Source organism: Athene noctua, chromosome 15 (assembly GCF_965140245.1).
Source record: "Athene noctua chromosome 15, bAthNoc1.hap1.1, whole genome shotgun sequence".
NCBI lineage: Eukaryota > Metazoa > Chordata > Aves > Strigiformes > Strigidae > Athene > Athene noctua.
Genome location: NC_134051.1, coordinates 11,467,257 through 11,482,392, shown reverse-complemented (window position 1 = coordinate 11,482,392; position 15,136 = coordinate 11,467,257). Strand labels below are relative to the sequence as shown.

The window sequence follows — 15,136 nt, the reverse complement described above, 5'->3', positions numbered from 1 at the left end:
GTCTGTGTTCTCTTTAGTGTGTCCTGAGCTTTTGATGATATTTGGTATAAAAGTCACGACAGAAAGTAATTGAATTTGGCAAAGGCTGGTGTTATCCACAAGAAACTTCAGGAAATGTCTCTGAAACCTAGAGTTAGTGCAGTTAATGAGAACAGAGTTTCAGAAAATGTGAAAAAACTTAAGGGTGTAAAATCTTCCCTATCAGCAGTTAGAAAAGCATGTGAATAGGGGTGAATTACTGTTCTGTGAAGGCTTCTTTGCTCTTTGAAGCAGCTGGTATTAGATGAATCACAGACCTGCTCTACTCTGGCAGTTCATACCTTCCTTGATAACTAGAAACCTTCATAGACATGTACTTGATCGTGTGAGTGGGCTCAGCAGGAAAAGGATGAGAGTTTAGAGGAATAAAAAAAAAAGCACTTGTAAGTAAGTGCAAGAGTATCCAGGAAATAGCCTGGCAGTGTGGAGAGGGAGCCTGAGCTGTGAGTGCTGTAAGCAGACACCACACTGAACAGGTGGCAGGGCTGCTGGCAGGTAACACCAGTTTTCCTACTCGGGCACATGTCCCTAGTGTTCAGCTTGGTACCATATGTTATATACGATAGACTGAAATGAGCCCTTGCAGAGAAGATGTGGTGTTACTCTACTCCAGGTGTCATGGCCACCTGCACCCTTGCGTTTCAGAGGTTGCCTTGCTGAAACTGTGTTGTGGAGTGGAAGAGGGAGACTTTATAGGTCTAGAAACTGGCAAACTCTTCTCTCTGAAAGTCAGCGTTGGTGTCCTGCTGTCAATGGCTCTGGACTGTGAAATGCCTAAGAATGGAAACTTTGCATCTGTGTGTGTGAAAGGCATAATACTCACCTGTAGCTTGGGCCTGTAGGAGTTTATTTCTACTTGAGTTCTGCTGAATCATCACAAACTGTTTCTTGGGTAGAGGCTGCAGGGCTTGTTCCAGTTGTAAGATCTCCATGGGTGGAACCTGAGCTCCAAAAAAACGACTTCCATGATTCACCTATCTTTTTTTATAGCACATCTTATTGCAGCAGTTGGGCTGTACAGTGTCTGTGCTCTGCCTCCCTGAAACTGGTGTCGCTAATTTGGAAAAGCCACAGTAAGATGGGAGACTTTGCAGAGGCTGCAGTTTTGATACCCATATGGAACTCCCCATATTGCTTACTCTAACACTGTTTAATGTGTCAGAAGGCCTCAGTGAAATATTTACCTAGAATGTCACCTTCCGGGCTTAGAAATAGTTGAGCAGATTTTAATAAAACCATGACCTGTCTGCCTCACACTGTTGTTATTACTTTTATCTTAGTTTACTTTGGAGCTAGGACATGGGAGAAGCTATTCTGTTGTCTTAGGATCGAGGAAGCTACTAAAAAGTTGAAATAACCAGTGACAAAATCAAGCTTTCTAACCTCTTTGGAAAGGAACTGTTAACCAGGGAGAGAAATTTTTCCTTTAAGCTCTATGTTTAAAGCGAACAGAGCTCAGAGGCTTGATGCTGTTGGAACAGGCTGCCGTATCTGCTGTCTTTGGAGCAGGAAGAGGACTGTTTAAATCACACAGACCTGGTCCGAAGTGAAATCCCATCAGAGAGTGTAAAAGACACAAGGGTTGAGGTAACCCTTACACATACCTCTTCTTGTGGCTCTAGTCTACTAGTGAGTGCACAGCAGTGGAATGGCTGGCCTCCTTCCTTGGCCTCTTTTGTACTTTGTCCTTCCGAGGACATCTGGGTAAACTGGGCAGTGTTCTTTGCACTTTCAGCAGTGTGCTTTGCACTGTGGACTGTTGGCTCTATGTGAGCTAAAAGCCAACTTAAAGCTTGGCAGTGGTGAGACAACTTTCTATGTTGTCCCAATACACTCTCTTAACTCCTTTGGCTATTTATTTGTATGCAATTCTTTGAGAAGGCTTGTCCTGAAAAAAATTGAAAACCTGATTGTGGTGTTTGAGGTAAAGTTCTCTTGAGTTTCTAAGACCAGTGTTGTGCAACTCAGCATTTCAGATAAGAATAAAAACATTTAAAGGAGGAGATAGGAGCATTAACAAATGTCAGCCATAGGCAGCAGGTGGTGTTTGCAGTCCCTCAGATTTTATGGTATTACTTTATTATACTTGGTACAAGATTGAGAAAATAAGATAACCAATTTAAAAACCAAGTGCATTCTGGAAACCCAGATCTAGCACTGAGGTGTTCAGAACCTCGTGTAAGTACTTGGGGGTCATTTTTATAGAGCCATATGCAAATGTTTTTTTTTTTTTCTGCTAGTGTGCTGACATCAGTTTCATGCATTGTTTGTTCATTTATTAACAGCCCTTCTTTTTTTTTTTCTCCCTCCCACCCAGCTTCTTCCCGCCATTTGCATCTGCGTTGGAATAGTGGCTGTTTTAATCATTGCAGGAGTTAAACTGACCTCCCACAAACATGGCAGATGAGGACCTTATTTTTCGTATGGAAGGAATTGATAATGCTAGATCAACTACAGTGAACTCTGAAAATTATCTTGATGCTGACAGTGATGATGAAGACAATTATTTTATCTGTCCAATAACTGATGATCCAGTTTCTAACAAGTCTGCTAGTATCAAAGTTGACAATTATTACAGCAACTTAGCAAAAACTGAACAGTACAGTTCAAGCTCTTCTCCTAGAAACTCTTTTAGCTTTAAGGTAAGTATTGGCTCCAGCCTTCAGTGAGGTTTTGTTTTTACTTAGTTGGCATGAGAAATTCTCTAACTGTTTCATCTCTTATAACTAACAGTTTTCAATAAAAAAATACATCTGTTTTTTCCAGACCTGCAGTTAATTCCAGTAGTCTGACACTGCCATTGAATGGCTTACTGTCCCTTTTAGTTCAGTGGGAGATCTTCATCTACAGAGGCAACAGATTTCAGACAAACAATTCACTGCCAATATGGTCAAACCATTAAGAAAGCAATACACTGATTGGGAAATTTAAAAGATGTGTTGTAAACTAAATTGGGGTCTGGCAGAAGATACCTTATTATGGATTTTGCCAAGCAGTTAACAATCCATAATATTTTCATTTGGACAAATAATATTGTAAATGATAAAATTGTAATGAGAGGTTTTCAGATTATAGTTCCTTCTTAGGGGAGCTTTTAACATGTTCACTCTTGTGCTTGGGCATGACGTGTCACACTGGCAGTGGTGCCTGACAGTGTACTCAAGTGGCATCTGACCTTTTTTAAAATGAACAGCGATCACAGCATTGCAGAGAGGTCAGAGGGGCTGTAGTTGGTGCTTCCTTGGCAGTGTGTCCTCTTCCACTCGGCTCCCTTTGCACAGGTCAGGCCAGGCAAGGGGAGGCAAATCCACAGGCAGCGGAGCCTCAAGAACACAAGTGACATTCACTCCATAGGTTAGACATTCCAGATGTGCACCCTTTGTGGTAAACTGGCATGTCTCTTAGATTTTTGTCTAGTCTAAAGTTTAATGTGTTTTATTAACACATTTCTTGTTATAAATATTAACATTTATTTAATAGATACTCTAAACTCTTGGTTATGCCTAATGCATGTTTTATTCCTGGAGAGATACCAGAGGATTTATTTCAGTCAGCTAACATTTTTAGTAACACATTAAAAGTGAAACTGTCTTGTCTGCAGTAAGATTTTTATCAAGGCCAGTTAGTAGAAACATTAGAAGGTACATATTCCTAAGGAAGGTGAAGATTAAAAGTTTAGTATAGACAAGGGGACAGATTTTAGTGTATGTTATGCCAAGCAAGTTAAAACCTGAAAGAAGCTTAGTCTTCATTTGTGTGTACATTTTAGCATATACTAAACACTTGCCTCTGGGTTTGCAGTGTGAGTTCTGAGTCATGTGGCCTGAGATGAAACTGCAAGTGTTTCCTCCTGCCATGTGCCCATGCTTTGGGCTCCACAATGTCTAGTTTGGCATTTTAGTTTCTGTCACAGCTAGAATGTATTGGGTTGAGATGTAGAGCAAGCAAGTCTCCACTGCTGCTTAAGCTGCAGAAATGATGGCTTCTACCATAGAGTGAAGCAACCAGCCAGGACTGATAACATCTTAACCCACCACAGCCTCCTCTGATCAGACTCCACCTCTCAAACCCCAAAGCTAATGGCAATGTGGGCCACTGATAATGAAATGCAGAGACAGATAGAAGTGTTAATAGAACTCTCTGCCTTTAAACAGGACTGAGCAATGTTTAATTAGCTAGTTAATAGGCAAGACTTTTTTAATGGATATTTTTCCAGTTTTAAAAATTTGCCAGCTTACCTTAACAGGTTTGTTCACAGATGTTCTAAGAATTAATTTAAATTAGGAATATAAATTGCAGAGTGTCTTTTAAGTGGAAATTTTTTTTTTCTAAATTAACAAAGAGAACAGAGACTCTTTGTCAATCATTTGTCTTATGACATGTATTTTCCTACTTTTATGTTTCTCATGCATCCTTTAGAATGACACACAGCATCGTTCTAAGCACGGCTCTGTGGTTGACCATAGTCGGGTAGGTTAAAAAGAAAATGTGATCACCATATCTAACATGCATTAAGGTTTTTTTGGTTCTGTTTTTTTCCCTATTATGGCCTTTTTTTATTCATTATTTTATTGTCTGAGAAAACTGCTTGGCTCAGCCCATAGAAGTCATTAAGTCAAAACTAAAATAGATATCTGTTAAATGAAATAATACCCATCTTCTGTTCTCTACCCTGGAATATCACTTTTTTTTACAGTGCATTTCTGTAGTTGTTTCTTCACAGTATTACCTACTGTGGACAAGAGTGGAGTGGATGCCAGACACCTACTTAGTCTGTACGGCAGACATACGCCTACAGCAGGAGAAAAACTGTAGCATCACTTAGCACCATTTCCATGAAGTCCAACTTCTGTTAGTTTGAAGATTAGATGTACAAAGCACCTCATAAAATCAAGCACAAGCAATTAATTTATTTAAATCACTACCTAGCATGGGCACAAATCACCTTTTGGAGAGGGAACTCAAGAATGATTTGATATAGATAACTGACCAGGCAATTCTATGTGTTTCTTTCTCTCCCTGTTTTTTTTCATACATACCCAAGTATGGACGTTCCCAAGTCCGTATAAATGTGTATCATCGCATGATCTGAGGCAACTTCATTTTGTTATGAAACACGTGGGAAATCCATCCCAGCATGTCTTTTAAACTTGTTTTATTTAGTGTAGCATTGGGTTCATTTTGTGGTTTTATTGTGAGAAAGGGGATCATTGAAATTGTTTGCGAGGTATGCAGATTTGCAGCTGAAACAAAAATAAATGTGAACAATTTAAAAGCTCAGCTGCTTTAAAAACTTCCTTGATGTCATTGTTGACACCAATTTATATTGTATTTTTTAACAAATTTTTTGACTGAGATTTAAATTCCAAAGGAAAAAAAAAAAAGTATTTTGGAAGCTACTGTGTCTGCATACTTGAAATTCAGTAAGAGAGGGAGTAACAAAACCTCAGAGCTCAGTACTTCTTTACTGGCAGGGATGCAAAGTGGCATTTTTTCCTGCTCACCTTGCAGAAGGCCTTTGGCACATCAAAGGATCATATCTCCAGTTTTCTTGGAACAGTACAATGTAGAAGGAGGGAGATCAAAATGTTAAGAGACAAGCATCCAAATTGGCTTTGGATCCAGAAACAGTCCAGAAAGACTGTTTATATTCCAGAAAACTCCTTTGATTTTTTTCTCTTGACTTGGTGGATATTGAAATAGCTACTTGTCTGGAATTGTTATAATAATCCATTTTTACAACATTCTAATTTCTTCTTTCTTACGCTGAGCACAATTTGGGGGCCTTGGGGTTTACAGAACTTTTTTTCTTCCTCTGTACTGCTCTATCACTAATGGACATTTTATGCTTACACTGCCAGCATATGCTGGTAGTTACAAAAAGTTAAAAATCTGTAAAAATTAATTACTATAATCTAAATGTGATTTATCACTATTTGCAACATATGTTAGAGATATTTGCAAATGACAGCAGGTTTTGCAAATTATATTTGGTATATAGTAGACCAGATTCTGTCCTCAGTAACTTTATGGCAGTGCCTACTGTACTGAAACATGATGCTTTATATTTCTGAACTGTGTTTCATTATACTTGAAGCTCTAAAATGTCAGAGTGGTCCCATGTACCCCTTGGTCCCTGCTCTGAATAGTGCTTTGGGGGGTTGTGTAGTTGCACATCTTTGTAGCATTGGAATCTGGATGTGCTCTAGAAAATGCTGTTGTTGTGAGTTGCTGCTGACTTATAAATAACCTGCCAGTTTGTAACTTCTTCAGGAAACCTGGAAACATGCTATTCAGAAAGCTAAGCACATGCCTGATCCGTGGGCAGAATTTCATCTTGAGGATTTTGAGACAGAACATGCCACTCGTTACAGGTCTGTGGGTCTTTCTGCTTTTAATGCCGACATTAAACAGAATGTGCTGGTTGATGCAAGGGTTCTGTTTGTGTAGTGCAGAGTATGTGTAATTACATGGCTGAAGAACACCCAAACTGAGTATGCCTTAACTGAATCTTCCAGGAATATGTAAATACTGCACATCATCAAAAAGTAAACCTTTCAGCAAACCAGTGTCACAGTCTTTCTTTCCCACCTAAGTAATATCTATGAGTTTCACCATGTGGACAGGAAACAAGGCTGAAAAGTATTTTCTAGTTGATTTATTAATGCTGTAAATTTAATCTAATAAGGAAATGAATCCCAATAAAAAGACAGCGTACTTAGTTTAAATAGTTTAGAAAAAAAAGCAACATAACACTCTGTGCCTTTCCCAAAATAGCAGTTTCAGTGTTGCCTGTCCATGCAGTATTGCTGCATGTGGCTGGAATTTAAATCCTTATAAAGCCCAGAATAGCTCAGCATGATGTACGTGCTGAAACTGAGTTTGGCCCTTAAACTATTTTCAGTGCTTTAGTACAGGCTTTGCCAAAACGTTTACCCTACTGACATGGGTTTCTGGGTGGAAGGGGTAGGAGTTAGAGGCCAGTTAATTACACTTAGCATCAGTGTTGAGGGAGGCCTCCCTTTCAATCACATAACGCTGTCACGCAGTGCTCTTCTTCCCCATAGACTGCATCTGTCCCTGGTCAGCCACACAGTCCTGAAATAGTTTGCATATTTTAAAATACCAATACAAACTGAAATAAGTTTGCATATTTTAAAATACCAGTAAGTGATAAAATTGGTTTAGAGCTACTCGAATACCCTATTAAAAAGAGACGGCTCTGACATTCCTATTTTCATCTCTTTTGCCTTCTGCAAACCAGGGTGAACAGAACATACAAGGGGGTATATTGAGTGTCTGCATGCATGAAGTAATCGGTGCAGGTCAGGGGAATCAGGCTGGAAACAGTCATGTGTTGGTGACTCAACTACTGTGGTTTTCAGTTTGGCTTTTACTGTGTTGGGAGTTAAGGGGGTGGGGAGAAACCACAGTCATACTATTTGTATTATCATAGGATTGGGCAGAGACTTGGTCCTCCCTTGGTGCAGTGTTTGACAGTTCTTGGCCCTGCTGCTTTTCACAGCCACAGCTGGTGCTGCATTTTGCTCTCATCCTCCACAGCCCTGCAGCATATTCCCAGCCAGAACCAGTTTTAAGCAAGCTCAGGGTTGGGGGAGACCACCAGTCTAGTGTGTAGGGCTTGGTAAGGCTCTTTCTGCCCCCAGTGTACTGCCTAGCCATCACAGAGATCTAATGTCAAAGCAGGTAAAGCCTAATTTGTAGTGTTGCTAAAGATCAGCTTCTGTAGTGGAATCTGTTCATTGTCAGTAGGATTCAGTGTCTCATCAATTTGCTATACATATTTCTTGTTTCCCACCCAAAGTAAGGAGAGCAGAAGTGTGGTTGGAAGACCAGAAGTTTTTGTGTGGGAGTGGCAGCAGCACCTTTTAGCAGTCAGCTAGAGATAAGGATAGTCTTGGGGGACGGGGGATTTGGGTTCCCTCTGCATTTTTCTAAGAGGTACATCTGATTTTGCAGGTACAATGCAGTTACTGGAGCCTGGGTTGAAGATGAAGTCCTCATCAAGATGGCTTCACAAGTAAGATCACACTGTCCTTCATGTTTGTTGGAAGCCAGATTAGACATTTCCTTCCTGGTACTGAATAGTGGCAGCAAGATGTTTTCTTCATATAGAAGTCTTAAAGTCTCAGTGTCATTCTTTTCTGCTATCTCTCTTTTTTCTCAGCTCATTCATTATGTTTTGGGGTCCCAACAGCCTTTTTTCCCCAGGGTAGAGTAGAAGTCAGCCCTTCCCCATCAGCAATATGAGGCATTTGTTCCTTTCCCAGTGATCTCCCTCCCATTTCCTGCTGGCCTCATCTGCCTGCCTGGCAATAGTCCTGCTATTTTATGTGCTTCTAAATAATTTCTGCTCATAGGATGAAAACAGACTGACAGCTACAGTTGCTTCACAGTTAAATCATGGGGTTGGTGGTGTGTTGGAGTTGACCTGCTCTGTGCTACTGACATAGTATCTGGCATGTGGGGAGGTGATGCTCTGTTTGGCACATCCTGTATGGAAGCCTAAATGCAGAGAGCATGAGGTCTGCGAAGCCATCTTCTCTAGGCAGACACAACACAGCTGACTCCAAACTGGAAAGAATTTAAATAGCTTCTTTAAAAGACATATCATGTCTGCTTCATGGGATATTGAAGGGCAGGGGGGTGGGGGGGTGGCTTATTCCCAATGTCTTTTTCCCCAGATTCCTACTTACACTGCCAGTGGTTTTCACTTTTCTTTGAGGAGACAGAAATTGTATAGAGCCTGTTTGAGAACTGCTTTCTGCAGGTTATAAAGGGGGAAGACATGGTTGTGTCTCTTAGTGGTTAGAAATTAACTTTGTGGAAATGGCAATACTGGGGTTTTGTTTTTTCTTTTTCTTTTCCCTAGCCTTTTGGTCGTGGAGCAATGCGAGAGTGTTTCAGAACGTAAGTATCTTCTGGCTTTATCTTTGTTGGCCTCCATGCAATATTTTCTTCTGTGGTGGCTGGAATTTCACTTAGATGTGGTGGAAATTATGCAAAGTTCAGCTCCCCGTTAGCTCCCTGCTGTGCCTTTCTAAAAGGCATAGCTGAGGAGTTTATTTGTGTGCTCCAGCTGCAGCACAGGGACTGGGTTTCAGAAAGCAGAACATTCTCTTGAGGAAGCACAAACAAATGTGATGCAGGCATCCGGTGAGCTTGCTTTGGAAAGCCAAGCCATTGCCTGTACTGGAACTGCAGTGGAATGGGTAACGTGCAGTCATGTCCAGTTCCAGCAAGTATATTCAGCCTGTCAATTAGCAATTCATAAATATATGCTATTTCCACCATCTGTTGGAGGCAGAATACTCATAAAAGTACAGATGCAGCTACTTTCCATGTTTCTGGTGTGCTGAAATATATTTGAATTTGTTATGAGGCTGTAGGTGTCTGCAGCCTGAGGGCCAACTCGAGGCCTATAGTTAGGTAGAGAAAAGGGGAAAGAATAGTAGGATGGTGCAATCTCAACTCAGAAAGCCTCCCTCACTTTAGAAGGTTGTCATCCCAGAGTTTACTTCGGATCATGTACCAGAATAATCCTGTTCAGAGTAAGGCAGAGCTTGAATACTAAATTACTCTTTTCAGAAGGGTAAAGTGTGGGGGAAGACAGAGGAGGAACTTTCCTTCCCTCAGAGAGTGTTAGCAAATACGGTTGCAGGCATCATTATCTAGCTATTACAAATCGGTTCATGCTAGACGAGTACCCCACCCTTTCCAGGCTTTGGAAATTAATGTTTCCTGGAAAATCTGCATGTGCATGTTTAAGGCCACTCCTCATCTTTCCAACTGCACAATCCAGAGAAATTGCATTTCACATCTAGTTTCACTCTGGAAAGAGAGAAACTCCTGAATGATGAAATACGATTTTTTTGAACTTGAGGAAAAGGGGGGAAAAGTAACCCCTTAGTCCTCCAGTTTGGCATTGTTTCAAGTATCAGCTTGTGCTGGTGGCTCTGTTCTTGCAAAGCCGGACAGAGAGCAGTGAATGAAGCTTAGAACTAACAAACCTTAACCTGCTGACACTGCTTTTAGCTCTTGTTTCTGAATGACCAAATTCCCCTTTACAGAATATCTTTAGTAGTGCCATACACAAAAATCTATCTTTGCAGCTTTGCCTTAACCTCATACAAAGAAAATATAACTTGTATGTCAGCTTCCTACTTGTGGATTTTCCATAACTCTCAGTGGTGCACTGATACTTCCCATCTGGAGCACTCTCTTTAGATTTTTGCAACTCTGCAAGTCTTTAGTCATTACAGTGAAAGCATTAGCTGCACTTGGCTCAGTGAACTTCACAGAATGTTGGCTTTGGAAGAGCACATGAGCTGGCTTGTTTTATGCAGAGAGATTTCTTCAGAGAACTGGAAGGCTTTCGAATTCTGGCCAAAATTCTTATCTCACTTGCTTGTTCCTTTTTTCAGAGGCTGTATTACAGCGACTGTTTGCCTGTCTCTGCAGGACAGACAATCTGGAGCTGCTTTGCCTTTAGAGTCCCTGTACTTCTATCTCTGCACCAAGACCTTGGGAGGGAGAGAGGAAAGGAAGGAGGAGGAGGGCTGAGACTGAGTGCTGCTACTAGCTTCTCAAAATGTACAGTTTGCCATGGGACCAGGAAAGGCTCAAAGAACCATTGTTACTGAGCAGAATATGAGAACTGCTCAGTAGCCAGCTGTGCCTTACTTCGGACCCTTGTCTTCATACTCCTCCTCCTCCTTCAGACTGGCTTGGCATTGCTGGGGTCTCTAGCAATACCACTGCTGCCACAGTAGAGGGTTTTTATACCCTTTTGCCATCTTCTCTGTTGAATTATGTTTTTGGGGGGTGGTGGAGAACTGCTTTCCCTCTTGTGTCCCATATAAATAGATGAGGTTGCTCCAGGAAAGAGACACTGTCTGCTTTGAAATTCTTGGAAACAGTGTGGGGTTTTTACCCATTTAGCTTGAATATTGGCATCTTCTGCAACCACTGGATACCTGCATAATCCATTTATTGGCAGCCAGCAGATTCTCTGTTGTCGAAGTCCTAAAATCCTCCTTTTTTCTTTTCCCCCACTCTTGAGAGATCTGTGGAGTAAAGATTTGTGCATCAACAGAAGTTAAAAGCTGCATCATAAGAAGATCTGTCATGTGCAGTTTTCCTTCTGGGGTCATGGGGGATATTAAGTAGTCACCCCTGTGTGTTGAGAAGGAAGCAGTTTATTCTTATCATAAGGAGGGTTTTCTATCTTCAGTTCATGTTTGAAAGGACACTCCCTGTTAATCACTGCAGAAAATAATTGTTGACATTAGAACAGGGTGTTGAAGTGGCACCAACCCTTCACGCTCTGGATTTGAGGGAAGTGGGGAGCGAAAAGAAATGAGAAAGGGAGGACGTTCAGAGCAGAAGTAGCTGCAGTCAAACCCAGCAGGCATTTTAGCACACCCTAGGCACCATTCATACAGGATGTTGCTTTTTCCCTTGCCCCTCTACCTGTGCTTCACTTTTCAGCTTGTATAGCTGGTAAATGGCTGAGGGTAATGCTGCTCTCAGGACCTGGCTCTGTCCATGTAGCAAAGACATGGGGAAGATGGAATTCAAATTCTTGGTTTTCCTTTGATCAGTGATTGATTCCTCCTTCAGGAAAAAGTTGTCCAACTTCTTACACACGCAGAACTGGAAAGGTGCCTATAACTATGTTGCCAAGCAATACGTAGAGAGTGTGGGCAGGGATGTGTATTTTGAGGATGTCCGACTTCAGATGGAAGCAAAACTCTGGGGAGAAGAGTACAACCGGCACAAGCCACCAAAACAGGTACATTCAAAGATCTTGCTAAGTGAAAATGCAGTCTTGTTCTCAGATTAGTTTTCAAATTTAGAGGGAATTACTTGTTCAGATTCCATTAAATTTAATTGCTTAGATAGATTCTTCTGCCCTACTGTGTTTTCCATTAAATGATAGCTTATTTTTAATGAAGTAAATGCAGAAATTGCTTTATATTGCCAAAATTAGGGGCTATGTGTTTGTGAATGTCTGACTGTTCTCAGCTGTTGACTGAAGACCAAACTAAAACGGTGTTTGTATTGCTCTTTTTGATATTTGCCCAGCTGCTTTTGAGATAACCAAAGATGTTACAGAATTTATTGCCAGCAGGAAGTCTCAGCAAGCACTTAACTGTTAGTGCTCCAGGAAGGTAGATGTTTAAATCTTGTACATCTATCTAAACACCTGACTAGCATTGAATTTTAAGAAGAGCTGGAAACCTGAATAACTTTACAAAGCTATTCAAATAAAACTTTTGAGGAGTGGTTCAAGAATTTTCAAAAAAATGAGGATACTGTGGCTTTGTTTTCTTTGGAGTTTCAGCGACAATACTGGCACACTGTGTTAAGTGCAAAGTGTTAAGATGTATGAAACTCTCAGGGGGGTGGAATGTCAGGCTGGGCTCAGGGCATCAAGAGAAGTTCCCATCCTCTGTGCTAGGGATGTGCATAAACACACATAGGATTTAGGCAGAGATGGCTGTACTGCTTTGCTGGCTGTATTTCTGGTTCAGGGGTCCATGCTAAACATTTTGTACAGCCAACATAGCTTTTTGCTTTTCCGTGCTGGTAAGTTGGGTAGCTGCTGGTCAAAGCAGGCCATTGCATCCTGGACAAAAACACGTCCAGCAGCAACCAGTTTGTTAAGAGACAAGAAACTCAAGCGCACGGATGAAGGACTGCAGCTGTTGTTCACTCCCAGACAGTAGCTCCTCTTTGTCAAGTATGTCCATGGTATGTATCAGTGAAGCTGCCAAGTCCCTTTCATCTGCAATGGGTACTGAATGCCTCAGTGTAACTGTGACTTCAGATGGGTGGGGGAGGAAGCTTGTAGGAAGGGTGCTGCACATGCACTGTGGTGTCATGGTTCCTGCTCTTGGCTCTACTACAGACTGTGTGTGACATGTGACAAGATGCTTGGGTCAAGAAGCATGCCTCAGTGTAGGGACCTTAACAATTTAACAGCCAAAATGAGTGCTTCTGAATATGTGGACCACTGTCTCCCACGTGAGGGTTAGTTAATAACTACCTCACAACAGCAAAGTGAGGTACATAATGAAGTGCACAGAGAAGAATTTAAAAGTTTTAAATGTCATATGGGGGGAAAGACATAAGCAAAGTGAGAGTTGTGATGATTTCTCCTTTAGGAATGTGTCTGGGACAGAGGGAGGAGGTGAGGCAGGATACAGAAATATCCGACTGGTAGAAGTCTTCAGTCCTTATCTGAAGAGACATTTCTTCAAGTTGTCCAGTAGTTACTGTATGTTTTGCTCTCTGAGTATAGACTCTTTGCAGTGTACTCTTAAGGTACCCACAAAAATAAAATAGAAAGCAAACACTAAGAATTTTTCAGAGAGATTTGTTGCAGAAGTGAGCTGTTCTGAAGTGACGGCTTTTAATTTATGGAATTCCTTCAGTAACCTAAGAAGCATGTGACTCTTCTGCCACCCCCTTGTTAAACAGACAGATCTTTGCAATTGTTCAGCTTCTTTCACTGGAAAAGTTTTCACAGCTGGAGGATTCACACATACTTTGATCTGAAGACAGTATTCTGTTAGTCATTGTTTATCTTCTCTCCCTCCCCAGGTGGATATAGTACAGACCTGTATTATCGAAATGAAGAACAGACCTGGAAAGCCTCTCTTCCATCTGGAACATTACATTGAGGGCAAATACATCAAATACAACTCAAATTCTGGATTTGTGCGAGACGACAACATTCGTCTTACTCCACAAGTGAGGCTTTGTTTAATGCTTTCCATGGAGTCTGCTGCAGGGAATTTCTTGGCTCTACCAAGAGGTCATGCATTACTGCCAAGAAAGGAAACTGCAGGCTTTCCACTACAATGCCAAATTAATTTCTCTTTTTGCAGTATGTCTGCCCCTTATTTGGGGCCGCTACTCCAAGTGCTGAGTGCTGCTTTATTGCATTTCAGAGTCTGTTGATTTTAGCTGAGTTGAACATGGTTATACAAGGCATTGACATATTTCAAACTCTCATGTACTATCTGCTAAACAGTCTTCTGGTGCCTCATGTAATATACAAAAGGAGGTGGCAGATACTCAACTCATGCAACTAAACACCTAGTTCATGTGCATGTAGGAATCTGGGTTTTTTCAGCTACAGCCTCTGAATAGGTGAATCTGAGATTCTGTGTGGAAATACAAGTACCGATTTCAAGTGATTCTTGGATGTCATAAAAGAACTTCACAATAACTGGCAAAAAACGCAGCGTGATCCATGTAGCAAAGGATTGTTTTACTGGGGCTTTAGGGTGTTGTTCTTTTAATTTTTTCCCTGTTTTTATATATTTGTCATGATGCTTAATGTAAGCAGAGGTTTTATGTTCTGGGCTGTCTCTTGTACACTGAATGACTGCTATACTTTCACAGGTTGGGAACAAAATGTTCTGTGAGATTTGCTGCAGTTAAAATGTTTGTCTGTCACCACCATTCGTTTCCCCCAGGCCTGGCAGTGCTTTTTTGGAGGTCTTCCCAGAAGATTCCTGATGTCTCAACTTCATGCCAGAGAGAAGGGCTTTTTATACCTGATTCTTGAAACGCTGCCTTTAAAGAGTACAAATATGCGTTTCATTATCTGATACACAAATGTAGAGCCAGATCAGCTGTTCAGGGGACCTCCCAGAGGGCATAGTAGGGGAAGGAGAATTTGTGGAGATGCTTACTTTTTTTCTTTTTTTTTTTTTTTCTTTTTTCCCCAAAATGTGGCAAAGCCTTGCCTGTTGACAGAAGGAAGCAGTATCCCAGTGCTGTACAGCTTGGAGATCCACAGGCACAGCCAGGATGTTTATGCAGAAGTTATTCTGCACTGGCTTCAGAGCCCACTGTTGTTCCCTCTGCCAGGCAGCTGCTCACTTTTTCAGGTGAAGACTGTAGTGGAAAACAAAATCTCCAGAACAGGGGGGAGGAATAAAGCAGTCTCCTCTCCCCTGTGTGTTCCCCTTGCTTTTTTTAGTAGATGCTTTTTGCCCTTTTAGCCCATCTCTGAGTGGGGTCAGGTTGGAGAAGCAATCTACTGCATGCTTTTAGTGTC

General features: G+C 41.3%; 1 protein-coding gene across 3 annotated transcripts in view; it reads left to right on the top strand.

The window, feature by feature from the left end:
* EEF2K (eukaryotic elongation factor 2 kinase) overlaps nt 1-15,136 on the top strand; it is a 32,670-nt gene that overhangs the window by 4,813 nt on the left and 12,721 nt on the right. For 2 of the 3 annotated variants that reach the window (XM_074919207.1, XM_074919204.1), the window contains exons 2-8: nt 2,357-2,681; nt 4,459-4,509; nt 6,313-6,413; nt 8,020-8,080; nt 8,933-8,970; nt 11,683-11,854; nt 13,669-13,818. In XM_074919207.1, the coding sequence (XP_074775308.1) occupies nt 2,436-2,681; nt 4,459-4,509; nt 6,313-6,413; nt 8,020-8,080; nt 8,933-8,970; nt 11,683-11,854; nt 13,669-13,818 (819 nt within the window). In that variant the 5' untranslated portion in view covers nt 2,357-2,435. The remainder of the gene's footprint in view (nt 1-2,356; nt 2,682-4,458; nt 4,510-6,312; nt 6,414-8,019; nt 8,081-8,932; nt 8,971-11,682; nt 11,855-13,668; nt 13,819-15,136) is intronic. The other variant, XM_074919206.1, reaches the window with a different exon arrangement.